This window comes from Poromitra crassiceps (assembly GCF_964638095.1).
Source record: "Poromitra crassiceps genome assembly, chromosome: 15".
Lineage (NCBI taxonomy): Eukaryota > Metazoa > Chordata > Actinopteri > Beryciformes > Melamphaidae > Poromitra > Poromitra crassiceps.
In genome coordinates this window covers 25,654,195-25,682,166 of record NC_139634.1, presented here as the reverse complement: position 1 = coordinate 25,682,166, position 27,972 = coordinate 25,654,195, and the positions used below count along the sequence as shown (strand labels likewise).

General features: G+C 44.4%; 1 protein-coding gene across 1 annotated transcript; it reads left to right on the top strand.

Moving 5' to 3' along the window:
* Positions 1 to 110: 110 nt before the first annotated feature.
* Positions 111 to 26,938, top strand: slc7a11 (solute carrier family 7 member 11). The gene is made up of 12 exons (XM_083651594.1): positions 111 to 655; positions 5,116 to 5,242; positions 7,705 to 7,820; positions 8,807 to 8,932; positions 14,201 to 14,300; positions 15,463 to 15,507; positions 17,708 to 17,831; positions 19,649 to 19,752; positions 20,607 to 20,703; positions 22,439 to 22,588; positions 22,837 to 23,014; positions 26,262 to 26,938. Exons 1-12 carry the CDS (start codon positions 349 to 351, stop codon positions 26,315 to 26,317), a joined length of 1,530 nt encoding a protein of 509 aa, XP_083507720.1. The 5' UTR covers positions 111 to 348; the 3' UTR covers positions 26,318 to 26,938.
* The last annotated feature ends 1,034 nt before the right edge of the window (positions 26,939 to 27,972 follow it).

The window sequence follows — 27,972 nt, the reverse complement described above, 5'->3', positions numbered from 1 at the left end:
CAACAGGCAGTCGGCACTTTACAGTGAGAGATTAGTCAGAAGGGCATGAATGAAAATAAGCAAGGCAGAGAGAGACAGACAGTGAGACACCAACAGACAGACAGACAGACAGACAGACAGACAGACAGACAGACAGAGTGAGACACCAACAGACAAACAGAGAGAGAGAGAGAGAGAGAGAGAGAGAGAGAGAGAGGTAATTTCTCCCTGGGATTTGGTTCTCATGAAGTTTTGTAACTCAGCTTAGTATCGATCACAGAGGCTGAAAATTTAAGGCTCGAACAGGGACATCTGCACAGAGTCCATCTCAAAGAGAGAGAGAGAGTGAGCATCAGGCAGTGTTAGAACATGACCAGAAGGTCTGCCTCCACTCTTGGAGATGGAGTCGCAGCAAACGGACAAAAAGCTTTGTCCCAAAAGTTCCCAAACCGGACTGAGCCAGAGCCCGACGGGAACCTCCAGCACGCTGACGGTCCGATCAAGAAGGTGGAACTGCGGAAGAAGGTGACTCTGATCCGAGGGGTCTCCATCATCATCGGGACCATCATCGGAGCCGGGATCTTCATCTCTCCCAAAGGGATCCTCCAGCACTGTGGGGGCAGCGTGGGTATGTCTCTGGTGGTCTGGATTGCCTGCGGCCTGCTGTCGCTGTTCGGTGAGTGGGTGAGCGGGGCACATTCGCTAGACGCCCAAGCAATCTGCAGTGTTGGGGAAATGACTTTAAAACTGTTTCGATTTTCTGTTTCTGAGGGAACTACCGCCGCAAAAGTACTGCCACAGTGGTCGTGGTAATGGTTGGTTTATTTGCACTGGTAAGAGTCCAAGATGTCAAATGGTCATGATAATGGTTGGTTTATTTGCACCAGTAAGAGTCCAACAAGATGTGAAATGAAAGCTGAAAATCCATAGCTTCAATAGTCTGATCACTCTACGACCAAAACTCACTGAACTAGCAGCCAAAGAAAAACGCTTACACTTACTGCCTCAGCGGTAATAGTGCCTCTGGAAACAGGCAACATCTGTTGTTTACCAAACTACTAGCTAATTCCCAATGGAAAGTAGTTAAACGACATCTTAACTACTTTAAAAAGAAAACATGTCAAACTAAAACAACTTTCAAAAAGTAGTTCAACTACATCCAAACTACATCACGATAAATTATTACAATCTCAATTGACCAGGCCAGTCCTCACGTAGGCAGCTGTGGTATTGTGCCATGATATTGTATGGCAAAAACGTCAAGATAATACTATTAGTATGTAGTTTGTAGTTAACTACGCTAGCTAAACTACATGGCAAAGTAGTTAACTATTTAACTACTAAAAGCAACTATTTAACGACTAATAGTTATTAATTAATTCACTACTTCTGAGTTTTGAATATATTTAAACTACAGTACCACCCAACTACTGCAAATTGTAGTTGAACTAGTAATTAAACTACATAGTTAACTCCTCCCCAACAACGCATTGTGTGTGTGTGACAAGTGTAGGCTGTAATGCTACAAAAATGCCCTCCTTAAGTCAACCAGTCTAGCGTAGCATCATGTCATTTTAACTTTAAACAATTAAGAGAAATATATATATATATATATAAGAATTCCCTCAAGAATTCCCTTGAAATGTATTGCCATTCATTTCAAGGGAATTCTTGAAATAGGTGCAGGTTTCAAACTTCAACTTTAGAAGGGAAATTTCTAAGGAAATGTAAATATTTGCATTGTCATGCTTACTCAGATAACAGTTAAGAGAGGTGCATTGTACACAAGGCACCTCCACCACTGAGCATGCATTTAGTTGATCGTATTAGATATTGTAAATACTGTGGGGCAGTCTGGCAGCAAGCGATCCCACTACGTGAAACATTTTTCTACTGTACTATTCAGAATGCAAATAGTACAGTAGAAACATGTTGAACATAGTGGCATCGATCTCTGCCAGACTGGGTAGACTGGTTTCCACGGAGTTTCTTCAGGCATGCAGGGCCATGATGTAAATTCAAACTAGCTGGAGAGAACAGATAGAGGTGCTGTAGCAGGGAACTGTAAAGTGCTGTTTGAAAAACCTCCCTAGGACAAACAGCCCTCTCTGTACAGGGGGTTAAAATGTGGAACTCATGGCCCACACACATTAACCAGGATCGTTGGAATAATTTTAAAACCAGTAAAAAAAGAAATAAAGTCCGCACGTGATCTGGCTCCCGGTCAGTTCTTCATCAGATCATTCTGTGGGTGTGTGGGTGTAAACATGATGACCTATGCTGTCTATATCCTTTGTGTACGATTGTTTATGTTGTTTTATGATTGGTTGCTTGATTGACTGATTTTATGATATCCTTGTTTATGATTATTGTGTATTTGACTGTACTTGGCTTTAAAGATGTGCTTTTAATAACATCTACTGTAGGGATGGGCATTGCAAATTAGCTTAGATTACAAATGTTGTGATACATGACATCAGACGTTTCTTGCTAAATGTTATATGTATGTGTATCTGTCCCTATGCAAATAAACAATAAATGAAAAAAGTGCCAAACTCATGAAGCATTCAGCATATGAACCAAGGGATTTAATCTGCCACCCCCCCACCCCCGCCCATCTACATTTCACAAAATGCAAAAAAAAAAGGTTTTACTTGGTCAAACCAAGCGATTCAGCTATATCTACAATCAGGAGGGACCACACACAATTTAATTTAACTCAAAATAAAGGTGACGCTTTAGAATACAGAGCGCACATTAACCTGTAAGTATAGCACAGGGTAACAAGATCTGTACTTACAGGGTAAGTACGGGGCACACTGTACTTAGAGGGTAAATTCACTTCTTGTACCCCATACTTGCCCTTACGGTAGGTGTCAACTGTGTGGTACCCCATACTTACCCTGCAGTACAGGTGTGGTACGCCATACTTACCCTGTAAGTACAGATTTGGTACCCTGTACTTACAGGGTAAATTCACATCTTGTACCCTGTACAGGTAAGTACAGGCGTGGTATATCACCCCCATGCTGTGTGTAGAAAAGGCCCTCTCATGCCGACTGATGAAACCAAACAACCACGGGCCGGATTCAAACCAGTGCCCCAACGATGATGTCACTGTAGCATCATCATCATCACAGCAGGTGCACTTGTGCCTACAGATTTGGTACGCAGGGTAAATTCACTTCTTGTACCCCATACTTACCCTGTAAACTGTACAGATGTGGTACCTGTACTTACAGGGTAAAGTCACATCTTGTACCCCATACTTACCCTGTACGTGCAAGTGTGGTTTGGTACCCTGTACTTACAGGGTAAATTCATATCTTGTACCCAGGTGTGGTACCCCGTACTTGCCCTGTAAGTACAGGTGTGGTCCCCCGTACTTACCCTGTAAGTACAGATTTGGTACCCTGTACGACACGTACAGGGTAAATTCACTTCTTGTACCCCGTACTTACCCTGTAATTACAGGTGTGGTACCCCGTACTTACCCTGTAAGTACAGATCTTGTTACCCTGTACTTACAGGGTAATTTGCTGGCTGTATTCTAAAGCGTTACCAAAAAAGAACATAAAAAAAGTTTTTATTTATTCGTATTACTACAACACTATCTTCTACGCCAGTGGTTCTCAACCTTTTTCAGCCGCGACCCCCAAAAACCTTTAGGCTGGGGTTCGCGACCCCCCTTCCCATCGTTGCCCAAACCAATGCCTTCTCAGTGCACACGCATTCACACACTGATTTTACTCACTCACTGAAATCTTTTTATAGAGTTTGCAGTTTATATATTTTTATATACTGTATAATACTGTACATTAAATCATTGATATGGAAGATTTAATCATCATGGTACAAAAGAAATCTTCTTTTTTAACAGTCATCCCGTGACCCCTTAAAGTAATCTTGTGACCCCCCGAGGGGTCCTGACCCCCAGGTTGAGAACCAAACACTGGGATTGCCCACGGTTTAACCAATTTCTATGAGAGATTCCCCCAGAATTAAATTTTCCCTAACCAATCACTAGTGCCCAACATATCGCCTGAATCTATCGTTACTCAATCCAGTCATGAGAAGCAAAACAACATCTCCCCTTTGAATAAATGTCTTCAAAGCAGTGTGCCATTAAGTAATTGGTACTTTTAATCAATTTAAAACAGCCTCGATAACAGTGTGTCTCGGCTGGGGGCCGGCGCCATTCTTGTTATTAACGTTACTCCTCGGCACGCTTGACAACCGCTGACAATGGCTTAGTCCCGCCCGTTGGCCGTTTATTGACGCTGATTGGCTACTCGTTAGTCTCCGTCGGCACTGATTGGATAATCGTTTGTTCAACTGAAGAAATAGCTGTTGCATATCATGATGCCAGACCAAAAGCAGCCAAAATTCCACTCAGTGGAGTGGTCAGGATTCAAAGGTCTGGACCCACACAATGAAATCTTCACTTTAGCCTGCTAATTTTAGTATCGTGACAACAGTGCTGTGTGCACATCTGTATATTATAACGGATATTACTGTAGTGCATCTTAAAGCCCTTTGTTTTTGCACTGTGATGAAAGGTCCAAGCACTTCATCCTTAAAGACCCATCCTTAACCCCCTCCCTCCCTTCCTTAACCCCCTCCCTGCCTTCCTTCACCCCTGTGCTGAACTTCCAATTAAACTTCTGCCTTCTACAACCTTAAACCATGGGCTGAGATCTCCTACAGTCTTAAACCATGGGCTGAGATCCCAAAGGACTCCAGAGTTATATAGAGTACTAGGAAGGGTGGAGACTCTGGAGATGATGCGCCATGGCTGCAGTTATGGAAATCACCTGCTCCATGGGCTCTCAAAATCGTGATTGACAGACAGACAGACACCACCCTTCTACATCACACTCAAGTGACATGATATCACTGTGACATCACTTCCGTCACAAATCGTGACTGACACCACCACCACCACCACCACAGACAGACAGAGCCCACTTAGCCAATTTAAACTACTAAGATGAGTATATTTTGATGAATGGGGCCCAAAGGAGTAGACTAGATGTATGGGTGCAGCCAAGACAGATTAAGATCCCCTGGTCTCATGTCCTATGCAGCTTGTTTATTAGCCAAAGCTGATCCGTCCCCTACTGTATGTGCTTCCAGGAGCCCTGTCTTATGCTGAGCTGGGGACTTGTATTAAGAAGTCTGGAGGACATTACACCTACATCCTGGAAGCCTTTGGACCTCAGATGGCCTTCATTAGACTATGGGCTGACCTCATCGCTATAAGGTAACATGGGACTGGATCTCATCGCTATAAGGTGACATGGACTGGATGTCTTGAAATGCAATTTAGCAGGAGACACAATTAGAATGAGGAACTAGTTTGACATTGAAATAGATTGCCAAAGTCATGCCCACTTCCGGGTTAGGCATACGAACCAACAGATTTAATCTGGCATTTATTTTTCCATAGACATAAATGCTTATAAAAATAGTTTTACTTTGTCGAACCATGTGATTCAGCAATATTTAGAGAATCAGGAGAGACCATAGATTAGAACATTTCACTCAGACCAAAAAAGAACATTGAAAAATAATCTGCCTTTTTTCTGAGTGAAATGTTCTATGGTCTCTCTGAATTCTGAATATAGTTGAATCAACTTGGTTTGACGAAGTGAAACAAACTATTTTTTATAAGCATTTTACGGAATGTCTATGGAAAAAAGAATGGTGGATGAAATCCTTTGGTTCGTATAACTAACGGACGTGACTTTGGCACTGAAATATCACAGTGGAAAGAAAGGGTGTGGAGGTCGGGACTCTGGAGATGGATGAGCAGAAACAATGTCTCTTTCCAGAAGTCATGACCCAGTTTACTCAAGATAATCCACAGACCTTGTTCTGAGCAGTTTCATGTAGGAACTATTTCCTTCCAACCAAACGACACAAACCGTCACATCGTGAAGAAGGAAGCGTGTTGACGTTAAAGCTAACCTAAGGTTACTTAAGGCATTCCAACGTTAGATGCACACTTCCTGTGAGATAGTTGGCGGGTGTAGTTTTGTCGAAACAAAAGAGTAGCTAAAAATAGTTCCTAACTGGGTTATGATTTCTGGAAAGAGACATTGCTGCTGTGTTTTTAAATTGTATTTTTTGGGGGCGCTTTGAGCACCACAAGCCGAGTGCCATCCACTTCCATTGTATTGGAGAGAAGGCAGACACCTCTACGGCCCATATCTCCAAAGGTCAGCAACGATCTGGATAAATAGCACTACAAGAGGAAAAATGTGTATTTAGGATTTTGGGGTGAACTGTCCCTTTAACAAGACTGTGTTGGGAATGCATGACACCCAAACAGCCAATGAAAGGCAGTGGCTCGTTAAGCCCTTGTGAAGTTGTAGAGTGAGTTTAGTTTGGACCAGCCAAGTGAGAGAATGCTCAGTGGCAGCTGTGTGGACACAGCCAGGCAAGGCAGGATAAACACAGTCTGCTGCCTATCTCACCTGCCTAAATCCATGCTCGCCTCAGGGTACCAGGACTCAATGGAAACCATGGGAAAATGGACAGAGACAGAGGAAGGGTGAGAGAGAATGAAAACAGAGACCCAGCGGTGGGAAATGAAGAGGTTAATACTGTTGAGCCGTCGATGAGCCCTCGGAACCAGTCAACCTTATTTGATTCTTAGCGGAGTCAAGCCTCTAGAAACCCACAACGTGGGGCCCAAAATATACAACATATCCACTATTCCTAGCTGCCATAATGCCTTACGTGAAATATGGGCGCTTTCTTCCAGTGTAATTCTCCCAGCCCCCTCCCCCCGTTATGTTGCTGACACGGACACAACATAGCGTCTGTAAACAATGTTTCAAAGCTGCAGGAGAAGGGAGCAAATCACATCCAGTTTGGCCAAAATCTCGCCGATAAATATCCCGAATTGTTCAAAGAGCAACAGGTTAGCGGATGTGATAGATAACATTATTACATTCCCTCACATAAGTTGTCAAACGAGTGTTATTTCTTTGTGACAAGCAACTTTTTTTCATTGTCGTTCCTCGTTTGATGAGGAAATGCGCCAGCTGCAACAATCAGTCACGTTCTAGACCGGACCTTGCACCAATAATCATTTTACAGCGGGGCAGGGCATTCAAAAATAAGGTGGATATGATCAAATACAATCAATTATCCTATCCTATCCTACTACTATAATTGGAGAGCTGTATGTGTGTATGTACAGTATGCAGAGTTGCAAGGCACACCGTTCTCATCGCTTCTAAACTTTGCCAAAACACTTTTCAAAGGTCTGGCATGGATCTGGTGCGGAAAATAATCAGAAAATTGCACCCATTGGGGCCGCTACTTGAGGAGTGCGCTTAGGGGGACTTGACGGAGTGCAGTGCCAAATTTCGTTAAATTTGCCGAAGTCTGCTCATAGAATTCAGCACAGCATAGGAACGGCTAGAGGCAGAGAGATGTGGCTGGTCTCATTTTCCCAAGTTACCTTCCGCAGTATTCACTCATGTGGGGGGGGGGGGGGGGGGGGGGGGGATTATGTACATTAATTTCTTCTCAAAAGTTACATAATATGCCTTTAAACATTATTGATATTGACATATTCTAATATGAATTACTATTATTTTATTTACAGTCTTTGTAATATCACAACTATACTACTGGTCATATAGCCTGCTGTACTGTATGTATGTGTGCGTGCGTGTGTGTGCCCATGCGTGCACGTGTGTGTGTTTCCAGGCCTGCAGGCATGGCAGTGATCTCTCTGGCATTTGGACAGTACATCCTGGAACCTCTGTTCATGCCCTGTGGAATCCCCCCCATCGCAGTCAAACTGGCCACCGGCGTGGGCATCAGTATGTATACGTACCTATAGGGGACATTCACACCAAAAGCGTTTTTTTCAGTCAGAACGCTATGAAAATCATGTTGAGAGCGCTTCCATTGTGCACAAAACACAGCGCACGGAGCGTTTTTTTTGCGCTCCATTTGTTTTCCCCTGTAGTCGCGTGCAGTACAGATCAGAACACAATGACCACAAGGATGGCAGCCAGCTAGTTTTGTCTGTTTGATGTTGTTCACTGTCAACATGAAAGCCAGATTATTGCCAATTCTGGCAGAAGCGGAGGTTGGAGGATCCCTCGGGAGGAGAAAACGTAGGATGAGTGGAAATGACGAGCAGCGCGCTTTTCCTCAATGTTCAACTTTTTTCAGCTTTAAAACGCCCACAGCGCTCCTCCAAAAACAACAGACGCCACCAGCGCACGCCAGACGCGTTCATTAAAAGAGGAGCACGTTTAGCGCGTCCTTACATAGAGAATGAATTGCAGAAAGACGCTGGCAGCTCCAAAAACGCTTTTGGTCTGAATGGCCCCTAATACAACTACTAATAACTTTATAGTGCTATCACGTTACTTAAAGCTCACAAAGTCCCATAGTGTATTATTGTTTATTATAATACATTATGTCCACCACTTATAATACGACATTATAAACCTTGTTAATGTTATAAGTTGCCATGCATGATTTAACAACATTATGAATGTGCTCATAATGCATAATAGACATTACCTTCATAGAAAGTGTTACCAAAAATCTTCATGTGGAGATGAATCGAATAGCGAAAGCTGTGAGAGAGCAAAGCCTATAGAACTAGAAGTGCACTCTGAGAGTGCAGACCTCCACTCCACCAAGGCCAATACTCCAATATATGCTATGTGCTATGATATGCAAATTGTGTGAGTCTGCTCACAACCCTAACCCAGGCAGACGACACTGAAAACATAACCTCCTTGGCGGATGTAAATAAAACATACACAGTAGCCTCTCTCTCTCTCCATAGCTTCTGTCATGTACCTGAACAGTATGAGTGTGACCTGGTCAGCCAGGATCCAGATCTTCCTTACCATCAGCAAGCTCGTGGCCATCGCTGCCATCATCGTGCCTGGAATGTACCAACTCTTCAAAGGTAAGACCATCATCGAAATGGATCCTTATGCCAAACAATGGGGAAATGATGGAAAATATAAAAACTACAAATTGGAAGCCTCCATGATGAATGCTTAACATCAGGTAGGCTAATTAATGATTTATTTTATTTTATTTTTTGCAAAAATGGCTGGAAGTCTAAACACTCCCCCCCACCCCCAAAAAACATAAGAAATTGCTAATTTGGGAAACGTGGGCATACCTAGAAACTGTCTTGCAGGGTGCAGACAGATACTCTTGCAGTAACTTCTTGCCCAACACTGCTATACAACTACAAATACTGTAGCCAACAAAAACCCATATCTATGTGTGTTTTTTCTTTTTTCTTTCTTTTTTGGATACTGGGGTTCTATGTTTGTTGACAGGAACATTGCAATACTTGGGTCACTTTGACAGACTTTTCAGCTCTTGTGATTATAACCTTGAGCGTTTGACATAAGCCTTGTTGATTAGAACACACAGCTGTTCACAGAGTAACAGCCAAAACATTTCACAACGTCCTGCCTTTTTGGGGCCTGGATCGCCCTGTGGAGTTACATGCTTCCCCACAGCTTTGGAATCTGCCTGTTTGTTTCTAAAGCATGGCATGCAACGGTGCCAGAGTGTGCAATCTTTTTTTTTTTTTTTTTTTTTTTTTTTTTTTTTTTAAGATTTATTTGGCAGGGACAGTACACATCATTCAACATTTAGTAGTTAGCCAAGAGGCTAATTTACATCTGCAGTCCCCGGGTAGGTCAAGAACATAATCATTACACTAAACAAGAATACATGTTAGACAAAATAAAACTGTATAAAAGTTAGAAAAATATAAACAGTAAAAAACACTAAAAAAAAGTGTCCACACATGAGTGCATGAGAGTCAGACAAGAGCTGGAGATTTAATTGTGGGTACAGCTGTGGTCTTCTTTGAGCTGCGTGGCTCGGACAGAGAAGAATGAACGTCCAGAAGCTCTCCTTCTAAATGGAATAACACAGTCCACTCTGGATATGGACCTTGTGTGAGTCTGTCATTGTCCTTTTTGGCCACAAACAGACTCATTGGTGGAGGGGCAAGGCCGTGAAGGATTTTAAAAACAAGGCAGACATCATTATATGATTTGAGATTGTCCAGGGTGAATAGATTGTATTTCTGAGTGATGTGAAAGTGGTGATATCTGTGCGGCTTCTTGTCCATGATCTTAAGTGCTTGTTTATAGAGGGACTCGAGTTGGAGTTGTGGGTGGGTTCAAGGCACGCCGAGCAAGGCGCTGAGGAAAAGAGAAGGCTTCTTGTGTGACCGGTTAAGCATGAGCTCAGCTTGAGCTTGCCTCAAGCTTCAGTTTTGCTTATGTTAAACGCCAGGTGTGAACAAAGGCTTAGGGCAATAATGGCAATTAATCTGCCCTAAGTGAGTGACCCATCAGGTCACTCACATGGGTGCTCTTTACACACCCTGAAAGTTTCAGCCCGATCGCACGTAAAACAGCATAGCTGTGGCCCGACAAAATTCCACATTGCCAAATTTATATATAGATAGATTGACCAGTGCTTCAGATAGAATGTGCGCACCCTGTTGTCGATTTTTTGCGTGAGTGTAAAGGACAGTATAATCGGTATACATTTGGAGACTGACAGTTGGGCATGAGAATGGAAGGTCTATAAGCTGAAGTGGGCCCAGTATGGGGAACACCAGTGCCCACAGAGAGGGCTGCTGATAGACTGTCTCCTATACAGACAGCTTGCTTCCAGTTGGATAGGTATGAGGTCAACCAATTGATGGTGGCAGGAGAGATGTTGAAGGTGGATACTTTGGTTAAGAGGACCTTATGATTTACTGTATCAGCCTTCCTTAGGTCTAAAAAACCAGATCACCTCGCCCCTCCTCGTGGGCTCAAAAGTTGCTCGCCCTGATCGCGACTCTTCTCATCTCTGGCACCACAATGGTGGAATGAGCTCCCCCTTTGGTCAGAACAGCTGAATCGCTGCCAATCTTTCGGCGGAGACTAAAAATCCACTTTTTCAGGCTAGATCTGGGCCCTTCTTGAACTAACATCTTTTCATAAATAAAAAAAATACTAATGTTACTTATTCCTTCTCAAACTACTTACTAATGTTACTTATTCCTTCTCAAACTACTTTCTACAAGGTGCTACTCTAGTCCATCAAAATGTCTTAGCTGTCATTGATTGTGTTGCATAGTTGTTTTCTGTACTGTTGACAAAATGTGATATTGTAAGTCGCTTTGGACAAAAGCATCTGCTAAATGACATAATGTAATGTAATGTAAAAACACAGCACCAACTACACCTCCTTTGTCGATTTTAGATTTGATGCACTCAAGAAGATAGCAATTAGCTGTATCCGTTGAATGATGCCACCTAAACCCAAATCGCATAGGATGCAAAGGGTTATGGCGCTGATTCAGATGTGCTGTAAATTGCTGTCACCCATTTCTCTGCCACCTTGGATAGGACTGGCAGGATGCTGATGGATCTGAAATTGCCAACATCTGTTGGGTTATTATTATCATTATATTATTATTATTATTATTTCAGGATTTCATTCATAACTGTAATCTACAGTATGCTGACGTCATTCAGTACTATCACATTTCTACCCCATTTCAACCAATCATATCACAACATGACAGCTGTCATTCAATCTTCATTGTGAGCCGCGGGGAGAAAATTCTGAGCAGGCAAGATGGCTGCCTAGTGCCTGTAACTTGGGCAGACTTTTCTGGCCCATAAATGTTATTATACTTGGCCAATAAGTATGTAACATAATCAAAATAAAACAAATAAAATGGCAATGTCTTCATTTAATGTAGAATGCAAAGACATGTAACTGGCTCGTTAACTCGCATTCCATGAATAACGTTAACGTAACGGGCTCTTACCCCGGCCCCTCATACATTTCAAGGTGGCCAGCAGCACTCTAAGGCCATGTTCAGACTAGGAGGCCAAATCTGATTTGTGAACTTCAGTGACCTATTAATGATTCTATCCAGATTGGTTTTATGAGTCTGGACGCTCCAAGTCTGATTTGTGTCACTTGTCCCAAACCACATATGGAGGTCTGGACACACAGATCCGACTTGAAAATCAGATTTGTGGCAGTGCGGAAACACTCCCAAATCAGATTTGATTAATGACTTTATCAGCTAATCAGATTTGCCTGTAATGTGAACATGGCCTAACAGCCCGTTCACACAGGAGGCCGAAGCAATGCTTAACCTAAGCTCTACCTATGCTGAACCCACAAGTTTAATTTAGGCATCCTTGTTAACTCATTCACCGCCAATGACGTCTTTGACGTGTTATCAGCAATGGCCTTCCCCGCCAAGGACGTGTTTGACGTGTTTTTGTTTTTATTGGTGCAGCGCCTGCAGCAAACACTTGCCCAGCCTGTCACACAGACACAGGTCCCTGCCTTCAAAGGGTAGCCGACAGCACGCGATCAAACACATACCGCAGCTGTTGTTTTGAAATTGAGCAGGAGGAAAAGCAGAGAACGGGTAACGCTTCCTTGTGCAGACAGGAGAAACGCCGAGCTGGAGTCGCCTTCCTCTGTGCCAGCCAGGAGAAAACGGGAGAAAGTAATCAAGAGATGTGTTTGATCATCGGAGGAATGAGGAAATGATCGATCAGTTTGCGAGGGCGGTGAGGACGTGTTGAATAGCCGAGGGGAAAACGGGAACGATCATAGATATGACAGGGAGACATGGACGAGGACGGTGTACCAGAACAAATCAAAATAAACACAGGAACAGCTAGGCAGCAGCGGGCAGAAGGCACTCACAGCAGCCCGCTGTCCTTCCAGTTGGTTCATGAAATCGCTGGGCTGCTCGCCCTCCAGTGTTGCTCCTGGCCAATCCCAGCGCCACAGGGCGTGGTTATTGCTTATCCTATGTTGGGTTAGAAATCTAAAAGGGGGATCGTGTGTGTGTGTGTGTGTGTGTGTGTGTGTGTGTGTGTGTGTGTGTGTGTGTGTGTGTGTGTGTGTCTGTCTGTCTGTCTGTCTGTCTGTCTGTCTGTCTGTCTGTCGGTGTGTCTGTCTGTCTGTCTCTGTCTGTCTGTCTGTCTGCACACTCACACCGAGTAAACTGTATTGTTGAATGTAAAAAAAAGCACTTCATGTGTGTATATATATATATATATATATATTTTTTTTTTTGTCATTTGTGTCCTAACGAATAATATTTACATGTCTGATGTCAATACAGTTCAAAATAAAAGAATTGAGAGTGAGTTATGCCTGAGATTGTGCCCTTTTACAAAAATGCTTTTTTCTCCCTTTTCTCTTCCCAGACAGGCTTTTTTGGTGAACATTGGGTGTATAAAAAGGGTTATAAGTAGAGTACAGAACATGCTAAAAGCTAACTTTCTTTTTGGGGGTGAAAGTAGAGACTTAGATCTTCATTTCGAGGTATTGGACATCACTGTAGTCCTAGTACAGAATTTACTGTGGGTCTTGAAAGATGACCAAACATTATGGAAATACTTGGCCTGTGCCAAAAATGCCAGTCAGATATTGGCAGTGAATGAGTTAACAGGCGAAGCCGTTCACACCACCCGCGCATGTGCCACTCCGAAGCCACGCTCACGCCTTGCTCAAGCGATCGTTCAGGATTTACGCGTGCTGAAGCGGAGCATTGATCTGTCAAGCCAGGCATGAAGTCAATAAGAGTTGTGGGCGGGTTCAAGGCACCGAGTAGGCGTTGAGAGGAAAAGAGAAGGCTTCTTGTGTGAACGGCTCAGCGTGAGCCTGCCTCAAGCTTCAGTTCTGCTTACGTTAGGCATCCTGTGTGAACATGGGCTTAGCCTCGGCTTTGAAACAGCAGTATGCACAGAGGCAGGCAGTGGTGCCTGCCTGATGTGCTTGCCAGCACATCTGTGGATCCCACTCGCGTAGGGGCAGAACACGATTTCACAATTTCAGACGGACAAGCCCGTCTTTTATTGTCACACGATCACACATCAACACATGCATGGAACACGCTGAATCCAACTGGATTTGGGGGCACAACCCGCCATACAAGCGCTAGGATTGGCCAACGTCAACTCCAGTCAAATCATCCATACGTTCTGTCTTGCCTTTACCTGTCAAAGCAATGTTTGTTTCCACTCGGATACGTCGTCACAGACACTGAGATGTGGTTTCAGCTCGTCTTTAAGGTAATGGGTGTCCTTTGTGTGTGTGTGTGTGTGTGTGTGTGTGTGCGCGTGCGTGCGTGCGTGTGCGCGCACTTGTGTGTGTGTGTTTGCAGGGGAGACCAAGAACTTTGAGAATGCCTTTGATCTGAGCAACATCCAGTTGAGTGGTCTTCCTCTGGCCTTCTACTCAGGGATGTACGCTTATGCTGGATGGTAGGTATGGTCCTCACACACACACCAACACACACACACACACACACACACACGTGCGCGCACCCACGCACACACACAGAACACACACACACACACACACACACACACACACACACACACAGCATTTCCAGTCAACAAAATAACCCGAATTGCATCAAATCACAGGTATATGATGTGATGTTGTTGTTGGATAGGGATACTATCCAGTCAATGGAGATAGGCCTATCCAAATTACGCATGGGGAGAATTACAGCATATATTGCATGCCTTGTGCAAACTGTATTACAGGGACTGCGAGACGGGAATCTGAATGGTTTGATTGGTGTAATGCCCAGGCATTGCCAGGGCATGCCTGTGAATAATTCTGGTGGTTAACACCACCCAAATCCCATTTGCGCTGTGCATAAATGACTTGGGACGCCTCCAATTTTCGCCTGCAGACGTTGTAGTGCCGAGTTACGCACCCCCGCCGAGTATTGCATCCCCACCATATTTTGGGGCTGTTTTAACTTAAAAACAGGGAGGTCACATCTACCCCACACAATTAGATCATTTTTAAACAGTATACGTTTCTGTATAAATCATTACAATATGCTCCCGTGAGGTGGGGATGCGTTTGGCGGCAGCGGTGTAAAACTCGGCATAACACCTGGACACTTGCGCGAGGCGGACTGCTATCGTCCCTGCAGGGGACGATAGCATAAGGCAGGCGTTAAGGCACGCAAACAGGTGCGCAAGCGCAAAACCTACCTTTACCAAGATAGGGCCCCTGGTGTCACGTTGATGCCCAGATATGTTAAGCCTTCTGGCATCCATCTAAATTTCCAGTTCTTTCTGATACAAGGGGGGCGTACCTTGGATAGTGGCATGACTTCTGATTTAAACAAGTTAACCGAGTAACCAGATATCTCAGAAAAAGAGTCTATAACTGAACACATTTCTGGTACTGCATTTACTGGGTTACTACTACATATCAATAAAACATCATCTGCAAAAAGTAAGATCTTGTGTTCTTCTTCCTGACCTGTCTGCACCCCCTGTATATTCAGCAAGGCTGAAGCCAAGGTCTCAGTTCATTACTTCGCATATCCGTTATACATTATTCACCATGTTCTTGGTCACTGGAGCTATTGAGAATAATGTCAACACTTTGCTTTTCCAGGTTCTATCTGAACTTTCTGACAGAGGAGGTGCAGAATCCTGAGAGGTGAGTTTACCACATGCCACATCAAGATGCCTGCCTCCTGGTTTAGCACTAGAGGTATCATCAATATTGGTTATCAATACTAGCAGAGGTGGACTCGATGAGATGCATGAGATTTGACTTTTTTCACTTTTTTTGCTCACACCATACGCCAAAACCACACTCAAACCACGCTGAAGCCTCGCAGTTTCATTACAGCATCCTTGTTAACAGGTGAGACCGTTCACACCAGCCGCGCCCGCATGCCACGCTTAAGCGATCGTTCAGGATTCTGTTCTATTTTCCAAGCATGAAGCTGTCAGGCATGAAGTCAATGCAAGTTGTGGGCTGGGGGGGACGGGGGAGACGGGGGGGTCAAGGCACGGCGAGCGAAGGGCTGAGGAAAAGAGAGTGCTTCTTGTGTGACCGGTGTGTGAGCTCAGCTTCAGCGTGGCTTTAGCGTGGCTTTGGCAATATGGTGTGAACAAAGGCTTAGACTTGAAAAGATTTCAAAAGTCTTGAGATCTTGGGCTCTATTCTCCCACAGGCCATCGGCGCTATTACGGGCCTTAACCGCAAAAAAACGTGCCTTGCGCCTGTTTCGGCAAGATAGCAATAGGCTTTAGGCTGCCAAATGCGCTTTAGGCCGAATGGGCGTGGCGCAGTCCCAAAGTGGGCGTGTCGGCGCTAAATACCAGCCTAGTCATATCTTGGGAGCTGGCCTACATTTAGCGCTTTGCGCTTTTCAAAAGCAGGCCTATTCTTTGCCTTCACTGCTTCTTCTCTGTCACCCTTCTCTCTCTCTCTCTCTGAGTTCCCAGCATGCATTGTGTTTCTTCATTTCGCTACTAAATAGCCACCAAATGAGCCAAAATAGATATAAAAGGTAGTTCTAAATTAATGTGTAATGGTAACACAGCCTGCCATTGTCAACATTTCAATATTGGACCAAATAAAACCTCGAAATGAAAACACCACCCTATGTGAAACATATATGTCCTCCTGGGCATATATATACCCCTTGTCGAGTTAACGTGATTTAGAGAAGTAACAGCGGAACGCGCTTCGGAACGCGCTTCTAATGGCATCTGCTATACTGTGATGTCCGTCCAATAACTTGGCCCTATTTCACATTTAGTTTTACAATAAAAACACATTTATGCAATGACTTGACATAATGTAGGGTATATTTATGTGCATCATCCTTCCTGCAGCAGGCGAGAGAAAATGATATCTTTCTGGACAAACTTTCACCAATCTAATAGGCTATATTTTTCTAGCTGATGCATAGAACATTATTTTCACTTTGATCTTGCTATAGTGTAGCGTATTTACATGCTTGCAGTATTGAAACTGCAGTTAGATTGGTTTGAGAAGCATAATAATATGGAATAATAGCCTATAATGCAGACAGACAGGCTGGATGAAGGGAGGGGGGGGGGGGGGGGCAGAGCGTTTGGCTTTCGTCTGGTTTTGCGGGATCACTGGAATTGGAGCTAAAAAGGCAAGCGTGCGATTCGTTTATTGCACTTATCCAATGAGCATGACGGTGCATAATTTTACGCCTAAAAGGCGTGGTTGTAATGCTTTGGGCTGCATCTAGCGCCAGCACAACGATATCAAGTGCGCCTTTCCACGCCCACTGCTTTGATCTGCGCCTGCCGCTCGGCCTAGAAACTGCGCCGATGCAACGATAGGGGCCCTTGTGTTTGCGTAAATGACTTAGATTAGAAAGTGATGAGATTTGGTCCACCAGAGGACTGGATTTAAATTCTGTTTCTGTATTTGTGTGATTGAATTTATTGAAGTTGAAACTGATTATAGAAATCAAACTCATGATGACTAAGTTTTTATCTTATTAAACCCGTATTGCATTGACTACACACGACAAGCATGATCGGACTGAATATGCTTACTGACGTGTGTACATTTGACTTTTGGGTTAGTGTGTAGGCAGAGTTATCCTGAACACAAATATATCAGACAGAAATTATGGAGCAGTGTGTTTTCACAGCACCCCAAGTTTCAGCCAGAAAGTCATTTCAACGCAAGACTTTAACTTTTAGTAGAGGACCTGGCTTAGATATGTATGCACTTAATTTGAGAGAGAAGATCTCAACTGTTATAGGCTAATATGACACTAGCGAACAACTTGGGATGTGTGCCAAAATCTCAATCCGGGACGAAAAACCCGCAAATGACCCTGCCCTTCTGTGTTGTTCAGGACGGTGCCGTTGGCGATCTGTATCTCCATGGCTCTGGTGACGGTGTTCTACGTGCTGTGTAACGTGGCGTACTACACCGTGATGTCAGCGGAGGAGCTGCTGGCCTCCCAGGCGGTTGCCGTGGTAACTGATAGGACTGGGTATCGTTTAAAAATTACAATAGTACTTCATTCGATACTACTGTACGTGGGACACTACAAGCTAAAACAACAACCCAAGGTGCCTCTATGAATCAAAAGTATAATGTTGACTCCAGCTTTACCATGACAGATGGCTTCACTAGAAGATACAACTTTTTTCTTTTTGTGCTTATTGGATTATTCTTGCTTAATTGTTGGTCTCTGTCGTGGTGGGTCTTTTGTTAACATTAGTTGGCACCTACTGCATCTCACTGACTTTCTCACACCAGAGAGACACCCAGAGAGAGAGACACACACACACACACACACACACATGCGCGCAGTGAAAGAGGCGCACCAGGAAACAGAGAGATGCACTATCCCCTGCTCCAGGACTACATACCCCACCACAACCCCCCTATAAGTCCTACTCACAGTGAGTGACTGCACTTTGCGACATTTTGTGGCAGGACTATCCGACAGGTGAAAGAGCCCTGCACTAGTCAAGAAAGAGATAATACTTTTTGATCATGAATGCCTCAATATTTGGGGCCGGCGCTTGGCGAGCCTATGCGATGGAGACGTGTCTACTTGAAGCTACTTGAAGCTGTTCCACTGCCTTCCTGCACTTAACGTGTCATCATTAGCGGACGCTCTCTGACATCTTGGCTTCCTGGCAAACCACTAATGTGATTCTGCACAGCCCATTCCTGCTAACGCTAATCACATCACACGTATCTGCTAATAACAGCCACCTTTCTGCTTGTTAGGCAGTGGACTGCTACCGCGCGCTACTGGAAGCAGCTCGCCTGGGAAGACTCATTCACTAAAAAGATCCCTGATCGGATAGCAAGCTTTGTTTCTAATGTGGTTAGCTTTATTGCACTGTGCAGCGTGAGTGATAGAAGCTGCTTTAAGGAAGGTGTTAAAAGCATTTATCTGTTCTTAAGAGGATGTGAGAGCTGCACTCTGTCTGGACTCTCACAGAACACGGACAAAAGTTAACATTGCAAATTTAAACTCGGCTCTGGCTAGGAGAATGGCCAAAACGTCTGCTTGATGCTTCTCCTAAGGAATTATGAAAGCAAATTATAATTGAACCCATCCTGAGTGCACTGTATTCATCATGATAAAAGACAGTGTGCAGATTGTTTTGGTGTGCTTGACGTGAAAACTGTGTTGGGGCGATTGTGCCAAGAATGTTCTGCAAAGTTCACAGAGTTTGGAAATCTCAGCAGCAAGCAGATGGTTGAGTCACTGGTATTGATTACTACTAGAAACCAGAAACGCCTCGTGGTTGTATGGCTCCACCAACAAGTCACGATGCAGTCTACATCCATGTCTGTCCAGACTCTTACAAATACCTTGAAGCCCACAGCGCAGTGATGTGGCCATTCAGCCTTATGGCACTTTAGGCATTAGGCAATGCTTGGGGGGAACCTCAACAATACGGCAAATTGTTTTCAACGTGGAATATGGCCCTACCCCTAACCCTACACCAGCCACATACCCCCAGCCACTCCGCCTACACACCCCTCAAATTCCGACCTTTTACGACCTTCCTATCCCTACAGTAGCTATGGACCAATTTTTTCTTCTTCTGGATAACAGATCTACAACCGGTCAGTCATCAGTCAGTCATACTAATCCACAGAAAGAATTTTTGCTTATTTGTGTACATTATCCCTTACATACTGTATACTCAATAACTTGCACTTGAGTACTTTGTACCACTTTCACTTTCAAACTACGGTAAAGTGAAGAACGCTCTCTCTTTTATAAGCTCTGTTGATTTTGCTTTCATCCCTCCCCCCATCCCAGACGTTTGCAGAGAAGCTGATGGGGCGGTTCTCCCTGGCCGTGCCCGTGTTCGTGGCGTTGTCGTGTTATGGCTCCATGAACGGCTGCCTGTTCGCCATCTCGAGGTAACGTTACAGACCCCCCCCCCCCCCCCACACACACACTGGCCTCGGTCTCACGCCTCCTCACCTCTGCTGAAACCATGACAAAACACCATCCCTTTTAGAAGCTGTTTATGTACAGTATGTGTACACGGACACTCAGGTAAGTGGCCAGATTCACAGTCACAGTAGCGGTGTTACATGGAGAGTGAAGGTGATGTGTTGGGATAATGGCTGACAGGACTGAACAACAATATCTGAATGGCTGCAGAATGTGGAGGTCAGTGCTGAGTGCTGCTGTATGAAACATCAATTTTCACTTCAAATAATCTTTTTATTAAAGTTTCCAGGTTAGACATGCAAGAAAAACATCAGTGCATGGAAAGATATGCTTCAGCCTGTTATTGGTATACCTCCACCAAGGGGGTTACTGTATGTTTTCGGTGCCGTTCATCCGTTTGTTAGCAGGATTACGGCAAAACTACTGGGCCGATTTTCATGACACTTGGTGGAAGGTTGTAGCATGGGCCAAGGAAGAACCCATTACATTTTAGAGCGGATCCCATCTGCCGGATCGGGTCAAGATTGGGGTGTGGTCAGGAAAGGGGGAGGGGCTAGGGAAAAGCTCCATAGCTAGTGATAGAAGGTCATAGAGTGTCAGGGTTCGAGCTGTGGGTAGGGGGAGTGTCTAGGGAGATGTGGAGGTCAGGCTTAAGGTTCTGATCCGACTCACAAAATGTGTATATGATAGCAGACTGGAGTATTGGCCTTGGCAGAGGTTTGTGCTCACCGAGTGCACTTCTATCTCAATAATTCTTTGTTGTCATTTGCAAACATACCGTATTTCTTTTTGTGTGTGTGTGTGTGTGTGTGTGTAGGATGTTCTACGTGGCATCTCGTGAAGGACATCTCCCTGAGGTTTTGTCCATGATCCACGTCCGCAGACACACTCCACAAGCTGCTGTGCTCGTGCTGGTCAGTGTCCTCCAACCAACAAACATAACTGCACTGAGCCGAATATAATGAGCTGTTAATTAGATGATGATGATATGTTAATTAGATGATACTGAACTGTTAACTAGATGATACTGATATGTTAATTATATGCTAATGAGACAGCAAGAACTAATAACAGCAAACGTTAAAGTTCCTGGAAACCAAGCATAAATATGTGTTTTGAGTTTTGACTGTTTGCATCTACATTGTTTTAGTATAAATGTTATAATTGTGTGTTTGTAGTATTTGGTAGGTTAGTTGGTTTAGATCTTCCCCAGTCCAGCAGGCAGCAGCAGTCAGCCTGTGTGACGTTATCTCCCCACATTCAAAGTACGACATACTCCAACCTGGGGTAACATCAAAGCTATCGGCTAACATTGAGCTAAGTGTTTACTTCACGTCCCAGGAGCTACAATTCCCTAGCCTGGGTAAACCCATCCCCCACGTGACCTGCTCTCAGACCTGTTCTCAGTCACTATGGTCTGGATTCCCACCATTGTTAAACGATTTCCTGCGGTTGTTGCCCCCCCCCCGATAGACCGCTCCATTACGCAACCATCATCCAACCAGTTTAGTGCACAGAGCACATGCGCAGTGCAGCAGATGGCGTCATCACTCTGCGACCTTTGTTGTTAGCGCATTAGCTAACACTTTTCATTTCAGTACTGCTAACACGCAAATGGTTACAACCAGCTACAACCAACCAAGCCCCCCTCCGCCCGAAATGTAAACAGACTCAGAGCTGGCCTACGGATCGATGTGTGATTTCCAGGTAAGAATATGTTATTCACAGGTATATGCCACACTATATATTATCTCAGAAACTAGCGTAATTGTGTTTGGTAAGAAAGACATTCGATAAATGACTGACTTTTCCTCATCGGCTGTGTGGGGGTTAGCTCGCCATAAAATGTGTCCAGGTGATCAGCTCTGAAGCCCTGGCTTGTATGGTCCGCTAAAATCCGATTTCGATAACGCTAGGTGTTATTTTGATCAACAGACCTCAACCTCAACAGCTGTTTTCACTTGAATTTCCTCACGTAGTTGCATAGCCATATAGCTAGCCAGCTAGTAGCTAGCTCGGGAGCTATGCTTTAGAGAGGCCAAATGCTAACGGCTAGGTAGTGCTAAGCCGCTGCAGCTGTTACACGTCATTGACAAAGACGCACTCTCTGATTGGCCGATCACGGCAGGACTGATGTTGGCAGTCACGCCGTCACTCATTGGCTGCGGGGTGGCTGCGGGTCTGCGCGAGTCTTTCAATCGCCCCAGAAATCGATTTGAATGGCCCGTTCGCTAGACGATAGTGACTGGGAACTGAGAGAGCAGGTCACGTGGTGGCTGGGTTTACCTAGGCTAACAATTCCCCCTTGCATACCAAACCTAGCAAAACGAGGGCTTTGATAAAAGTCAGTGAGGAAGCTAGATGGACGTTATGGTGAGGCACTGGAGTTCCAAGAGACAGCAGTTGAAAATTAGACATCTAGCTAACATTGGCGCATTTACAGTAATGTTCATTAATGTGCATTGTCCCTCAAATAAATACATAAATAAATAAATAAATAAATAAATAAGAATATGAATATCTACACAAGATACAGCAATGACCTATTTGCGACAATTAACAACAATGACATTTTTCTCCTCTGTGTGTGCGTGTGTGTGTGTGTGTGTGTGTGTGTGTGTGTGTGTGTGTGTGTGTGCATGTGTGTAGTACCCTATGACCATGCTGCAGCTGTTTGTGGGAGACATCTACAGCCTGTTAAACTTCATGAGCTTCCTGCGCTGGCTGTTCATCGGTGTGGCAGTGATGGGGCTAATGTACCTGAGATACACCCAGCCCCAGCTACCCCGTCCCTTTAAGGTCCATAGAGTATTTTATATACATCTTAAAACATGACTTTATGTGGTTTTTAAATCTGTCCTTCTGAAACCTGCAGTTAGCAGCTTGAACTGCTATTCTGAAAAGCAATGCTCTCGATCAAGGAGGCAGTATGTAAGAGTATAACAGTGTAATATGTAACAGTCTAGACTAGAGGTAGGAATAACACTAGTGTCTGTGGTAAAAAATAAATACAATAAAAGTTAAATAACAAGAGTAACTTCTCTCAGGTGCCCCTGGTCATCCCGGCCGTGTTTTGCCTCACGTGCTTCTTCATGGTCTTCCTCTCTCTGTACTCGGACCCGGTCAACACCGGCATCGGCTTCGTCATCTCCCTCACCGGCCTGCCCGCCTATTACCTGTTCGTGGTCTTTGAACGCAGACCCATCTGGCTCCAGAAGGCTTTAGGTATGTCCATGCAGCCATGTCAGAACAGCAGGAGCACTGCCTCACTAGACATGCTCAGATGATTGCATATTTTTATTGGTGAACATGACTTGCAGATGTTGTACGGTTGTCTGCACATTGGGATTTGCCATGGCATTTAGAATGCCACACATCTCAGTCATTTTCTCTCATAGGCGCGTTGTGTGACATGTTCTGAGACCATACATGCAGGGTTGGGGAGTAACGGAATACATGTATTCAGAATACAGTATTTAAAATACAAAATATAAGTGACTGTATTCCATGACAGTTACAGTTTAAATTGGTGGTATTCTGAACTTTCTTTAAAAATAGATTAATTAAAAGGAATAATTGTATTTGTTTGTTTTGTTTTATCTGCTGTAAAATTCACATGAAGCACGCAAGTTGTGCACATGCAGTGTAGCCTATCTGCCTCCCAACTTTGTTCTCAGGTGGATAGATGGTGCTCTTGGCCACCTTATGAAGTGCTACTTCACTCCTAACATTGCCCAGAAGCCAGAGTTATTGTCCCACAAAACCAGCCAGTGGAGAAAGCAACAATCTCCCTTCAGGAAAAAGCTCCATAAAACACCTCCAGCCTGGTGCCTCAAAGCGCTGCAACGGGTAGGAAATAATAACGCACATCAGAGAAAGAAAGAAAGAAACGCACGTCGGGGAAATAAAAACGCACGTCGGATCACAAATTATACCTCCGTGTCATCAGGCCATTTATATAAAGCGTATAGAGACACTGCATGAAATAGGCCACGCCCATCACGGAGGAAAGCTCTCCATTCACTTCCACACACCAGCGTCATTTCCCTTGAATTAAACATAGCTAAAAGCTGTTGTGTGGTGGGCTGCGCAGACAACAAATGTAAAAAATCGCCAATTAACACGTTGAGTGCCAATGACGAGATATCTCGGCTTACAGGATCCAACCGTTGAGTGCCAAGGACGAGATATCTCGGCTTACATAAACATTTTTTTTTTTTGACGGTGGGACATCGATCAACCCCTTTTACGTCTCCTATACCAATATTGGAGGAAGAGAATGTGTATAATCTATTTTACCGACCAGCTGGTGGCGACAGTGCTCTCCAGACAGAGAGAAAGCCGAGCAAAAAACAGCCGCGGGTCCGCGGGAGAAAGCCATTCTAATTTTCAAGGAAATAGCTGGGCGAAAACGCTTTCGATTTCACACACACACACACACACACACACACACGCGCGCGCACACACACACACTCGAGTACCTTTGAGCATAAATAAGACCAGAATCGCAAAAGCTTCTTCAAAGCTCTCAGCCGACACCTCAAGAAACGAACGAGCCCGTTTTACAGTAATCCAGACTGCCCGAGAGCGGCCGCGGAGCCAGCAGGAGCCAGCAGCAGCAGCACAGACGGAGGGAGGAGTTTGGAGACACACACACACACACACACACACACACACACACAATACAGTATACAGACTTGCCCAAGGGCACCCATAATCACAGGCACGTGAGGTGGTTCTAAAAATCCATTTATCTCAAAACTCTCTGAAAATCTCTGAAACCATGCTGTACTCAACGGCTAATATCTACATAACTACTAACTCTACAAACTAACTCTTTTAGACAGAGAAAGCACACATTCTATTAGTTCTTTTTAGATGATTGGTGTTCACGAAGTCTTAACAGAAAAGAATCCTCGGCTCTTGTAAAATGAGCCAGAATCCTCAAAAAAAAACCTGGCAGAACCTACCTACAGCATTGAAAAAAGGGCTGGCAGTCAATGTGTTAAAGTGTTTTTGTACTCCCGAGCAAAACAAGGAAGCCATTGAGAATTGGTGAGAAGAAAAATGTGGATCTAACCGTCAGTGAAGTAAGTTGGAGTGATCATCTTCCGTATATATGATCTTTGTGTGCAACACGCGACCATGCACGCGACATAGAATGCCAGAATTGGGGGGAGTTTTTGTTTCCCCCCGTTTTGGGCGTGGTTTCTGAATGATGACGAGCTCCGCAATGTTTTTTTTCTTTTTTTTCTGATTTTTTATCCCATTTTATCCCCCATTAGTGCTCATTTGATTTCTCAATCCTGGTTGCTACTCCATCCTCTGCCGATCTGGGGAGAGCCGAGACTGGCTCCATGCTTCCTCCGAGACATGGGCAGTCAGTCAGCCGCTTCTTTTCACCTGACAGAGGAAGCTTCACCGGTAGGACATAGCACGTGGGAGGTTCACGCTATTCCAACCAGTTCCCCTCCCTCTGAACAGGCGCCCTTAACGACCAGAGGAGGAACCACACTAGCAACCAGGATATTGCATGTTTTTGTGAAGGGGGTTCCTATATGATGGAAACCCCCGGGAGGCACGGGGAGAACATGCAAACTCCACACAGAAAGGCCCTTTTGCCGACCCCACCCGGGCGGTGGGCACTTGAGGACATGCGGACCGGCACGCATTCCTTCAGCGTTCACCTCGTCCCCAGGTGGGAATCGAACCCACGACCTTCGAGCTGTGAGGCGATAGTGCTTACCACTGCACCACCCCGCAGTGTTTCTATAGCAGTGTAATCATTATTGAATGATCAACAACATTGTGTTCATGAGAGAGAGAGGGGGAGGGAGAGAGGGAGGGAGGGGGTGAGAGAGAAAGAATTAAGGAGAGAAAACCAGAGGAGAAATGTGCCATTTTGTACATTCAGTCTAGAGACTCTTGCGCTGCAGTCAGAGCGCATTATTTTCGGACTAACGAGGTGTGAGATTAGTGAGATTTTCGGTTTCGGGTTTACGAGCTGTCGGACTAATGAGACCTCTATCCAATGCGTAATTTTTCGGACTAGGGAGGTGTCGGACTCGTGAGGTGTCGGACTAGGGGGCAGTCCCCCACAGGGTGGCGGTGTCCTGGGTTTCCCGGGCTGGCCCTGGAGCTCACAGGCCGAGTGGAGGCATGCTGCAGGGTTGGGGGTGCTGTGTTAAGTTTTGACATTCACAAATTATATGCACTTACACATTTAAATAAATAATTTACTATACATAATTTGTCAAGTGTTTCTAATTTCTAATCTACACCATACAGGCATTAAAAAATTGGATGTGTGTGTTCATGGATGCATGAAGCTGGGGGCGGGAGGAGAACAATATGAAGCGATGAAGGTTGGGGTAGTATAGTACCTGCAAGAAATACAAACCACTTTCACCCCTGCTCCCAACACTGATCACATGAAAGATGACAGCGCCGTTTGGCTTCTTTCTGTCCTCAGATTCCTTCAACAGATGCTTGCAGATCCTCCTGGAGGTCGTCCCTGCCGAGCAATAATCACCCACAGATTGGATCGCACAGACTGGATCCCACACAGACTGGATCCCACACAGACTTGATCACCCACAGACTGGATCCCACACAGACTTGATCACCCACAGACTGGATCCCAAAAACTGGATAATCCACAGACTGGATCCAATATAAAAAATTTTTTTACTTAATGTTCGTCACTGCCCACATACTTCCATGTGTCTTTCACGTTGGTATCATGTTAAGCAATACATTCACCAGTGGGCAGTAGAGAGTCAAATGTATGAGTGTATATGTGGTTTTGCTCCGTTTCATGCGTATCCGTAAGCTTTCAGATGACGGACAGAAAACGCACGAAATGAACGCAGAGTACAGACAGAAGGCTCTGTCCGTCTGCGTCTTTAACGTAGAGTATAATTGGGCCTTAACAGTCATCAACCTTGATCCGTGTCTTAAACTATTCCGTGTTGGGTCTTTGAATTTGAAGGAATTGGTCTGGAAAGTCCTTGAAAACGTCTTGAATTTAATGTTTAAGGTGTGTGACCCCTCCTCTCAAGATGTTTATCAATGCTTTTGTGCCAGGGTTACATGTCATAGCTAAATGTACGTTTTTTAGGGGATGGAAGTGTTATGTTGATAAAAGAAAGCATTGAAAAGTTTTTTAGTCATCATTGCTTTGGTGTGAACACTGAACATTGCAATAATTTATGTCAAATCATTAAACCACCTGGTCACCCAATTGTTCTCTCATGAATAAATACACACTTTCCTCTCTGTGGGGCGTCTGGGTGGTGTAGAGCAGTGTTTCTCAAACCTTTTCAGACCAAGGACCACTTAAACCAATGAAAGAAACTCTGGGACCACCTAACTCCCAAAACATCCCCAAAAACAATAGGCCTACTACTTCAACTGTAAATTACAAATTACAGGCTAATTAAATGACAAATAGCAGTACAATTAATCAAATTTTTCGCTTCCCACAATTATAAAAACAAGATAACCAATATAAAAAATATATATGTAATTTATTTTAGTTAGTCCATTTAACTTCTTTTTTTTTTTTACATTTATTTCTCCTGTTCAGTTCAAATATATTCAAAGTTCAAAGAAGGTTTTTTCAAGTTCAATAAATGCACAATGTTGCCAAAGTCAAATTTGCCATCTTCAAGTTGCATTCAGTGATGTTTTGTGTTCAAATAAGTGTTAAATGGCTCTATATTCTGACAGCAATTACTGAAATAGAGTGTTTGGTCAGTAACTTGGAACTCCCAACCACCCGCTGTGCTCTGTCTCTCTCCTGTAGCCCTGCAGGCAGAGTGGACATATCTCCGCAACCGTAAGTCCTAGAGAGTCACGGGTGGTGGCATTGGATTCGGGGTGAAAGAATACATATAGTCTTTTGCAGGCAATGTGATCTGACCTTGAGTTTCCCAGAAAATGTAAACATTTCTCTGATGGATAGTGGGAGGTAAAAAAAAGGAAAGAAATATAAATCTACTCGCGGACCACTAGGGGGCGCCCCACTGTTTGAGAAACACTGGTGTAGAGGTAAAAGCACTCCCCTACTAACACTGCGGAGACCCAGGTTCAATTCCTGGCAGCTGTACTTCGGGCTTGGTCAGACGTCCCGGGCTCCCTACAGACACAATTGACCGTGTCTACAGGTGAGAAGTAGGTGA

Coding starts and splice junctions, on each gene's coding strand:
- slc7a11 (XM_083651594.1), top strand. CDS start 349: ATGACCAGAAGGTCTGCCTCCACTCTTGGAGATGGAGTCGCAGCAAAC. Junction 14,301..15,462: donor ATGTACGCTTATGCTGGATG/GTAGGTATGGTC, acceptor TTGCTTTTCCAG/GTTCTATCTGAACTTTCTGA. Junction 22,589..22,836: donor AGCTACCCCGTCCCTTTAAG/GTCCATAGAGTA, acceptor AACTTCTCTCAG/GTGCCCCTGGTCATCCCGGC.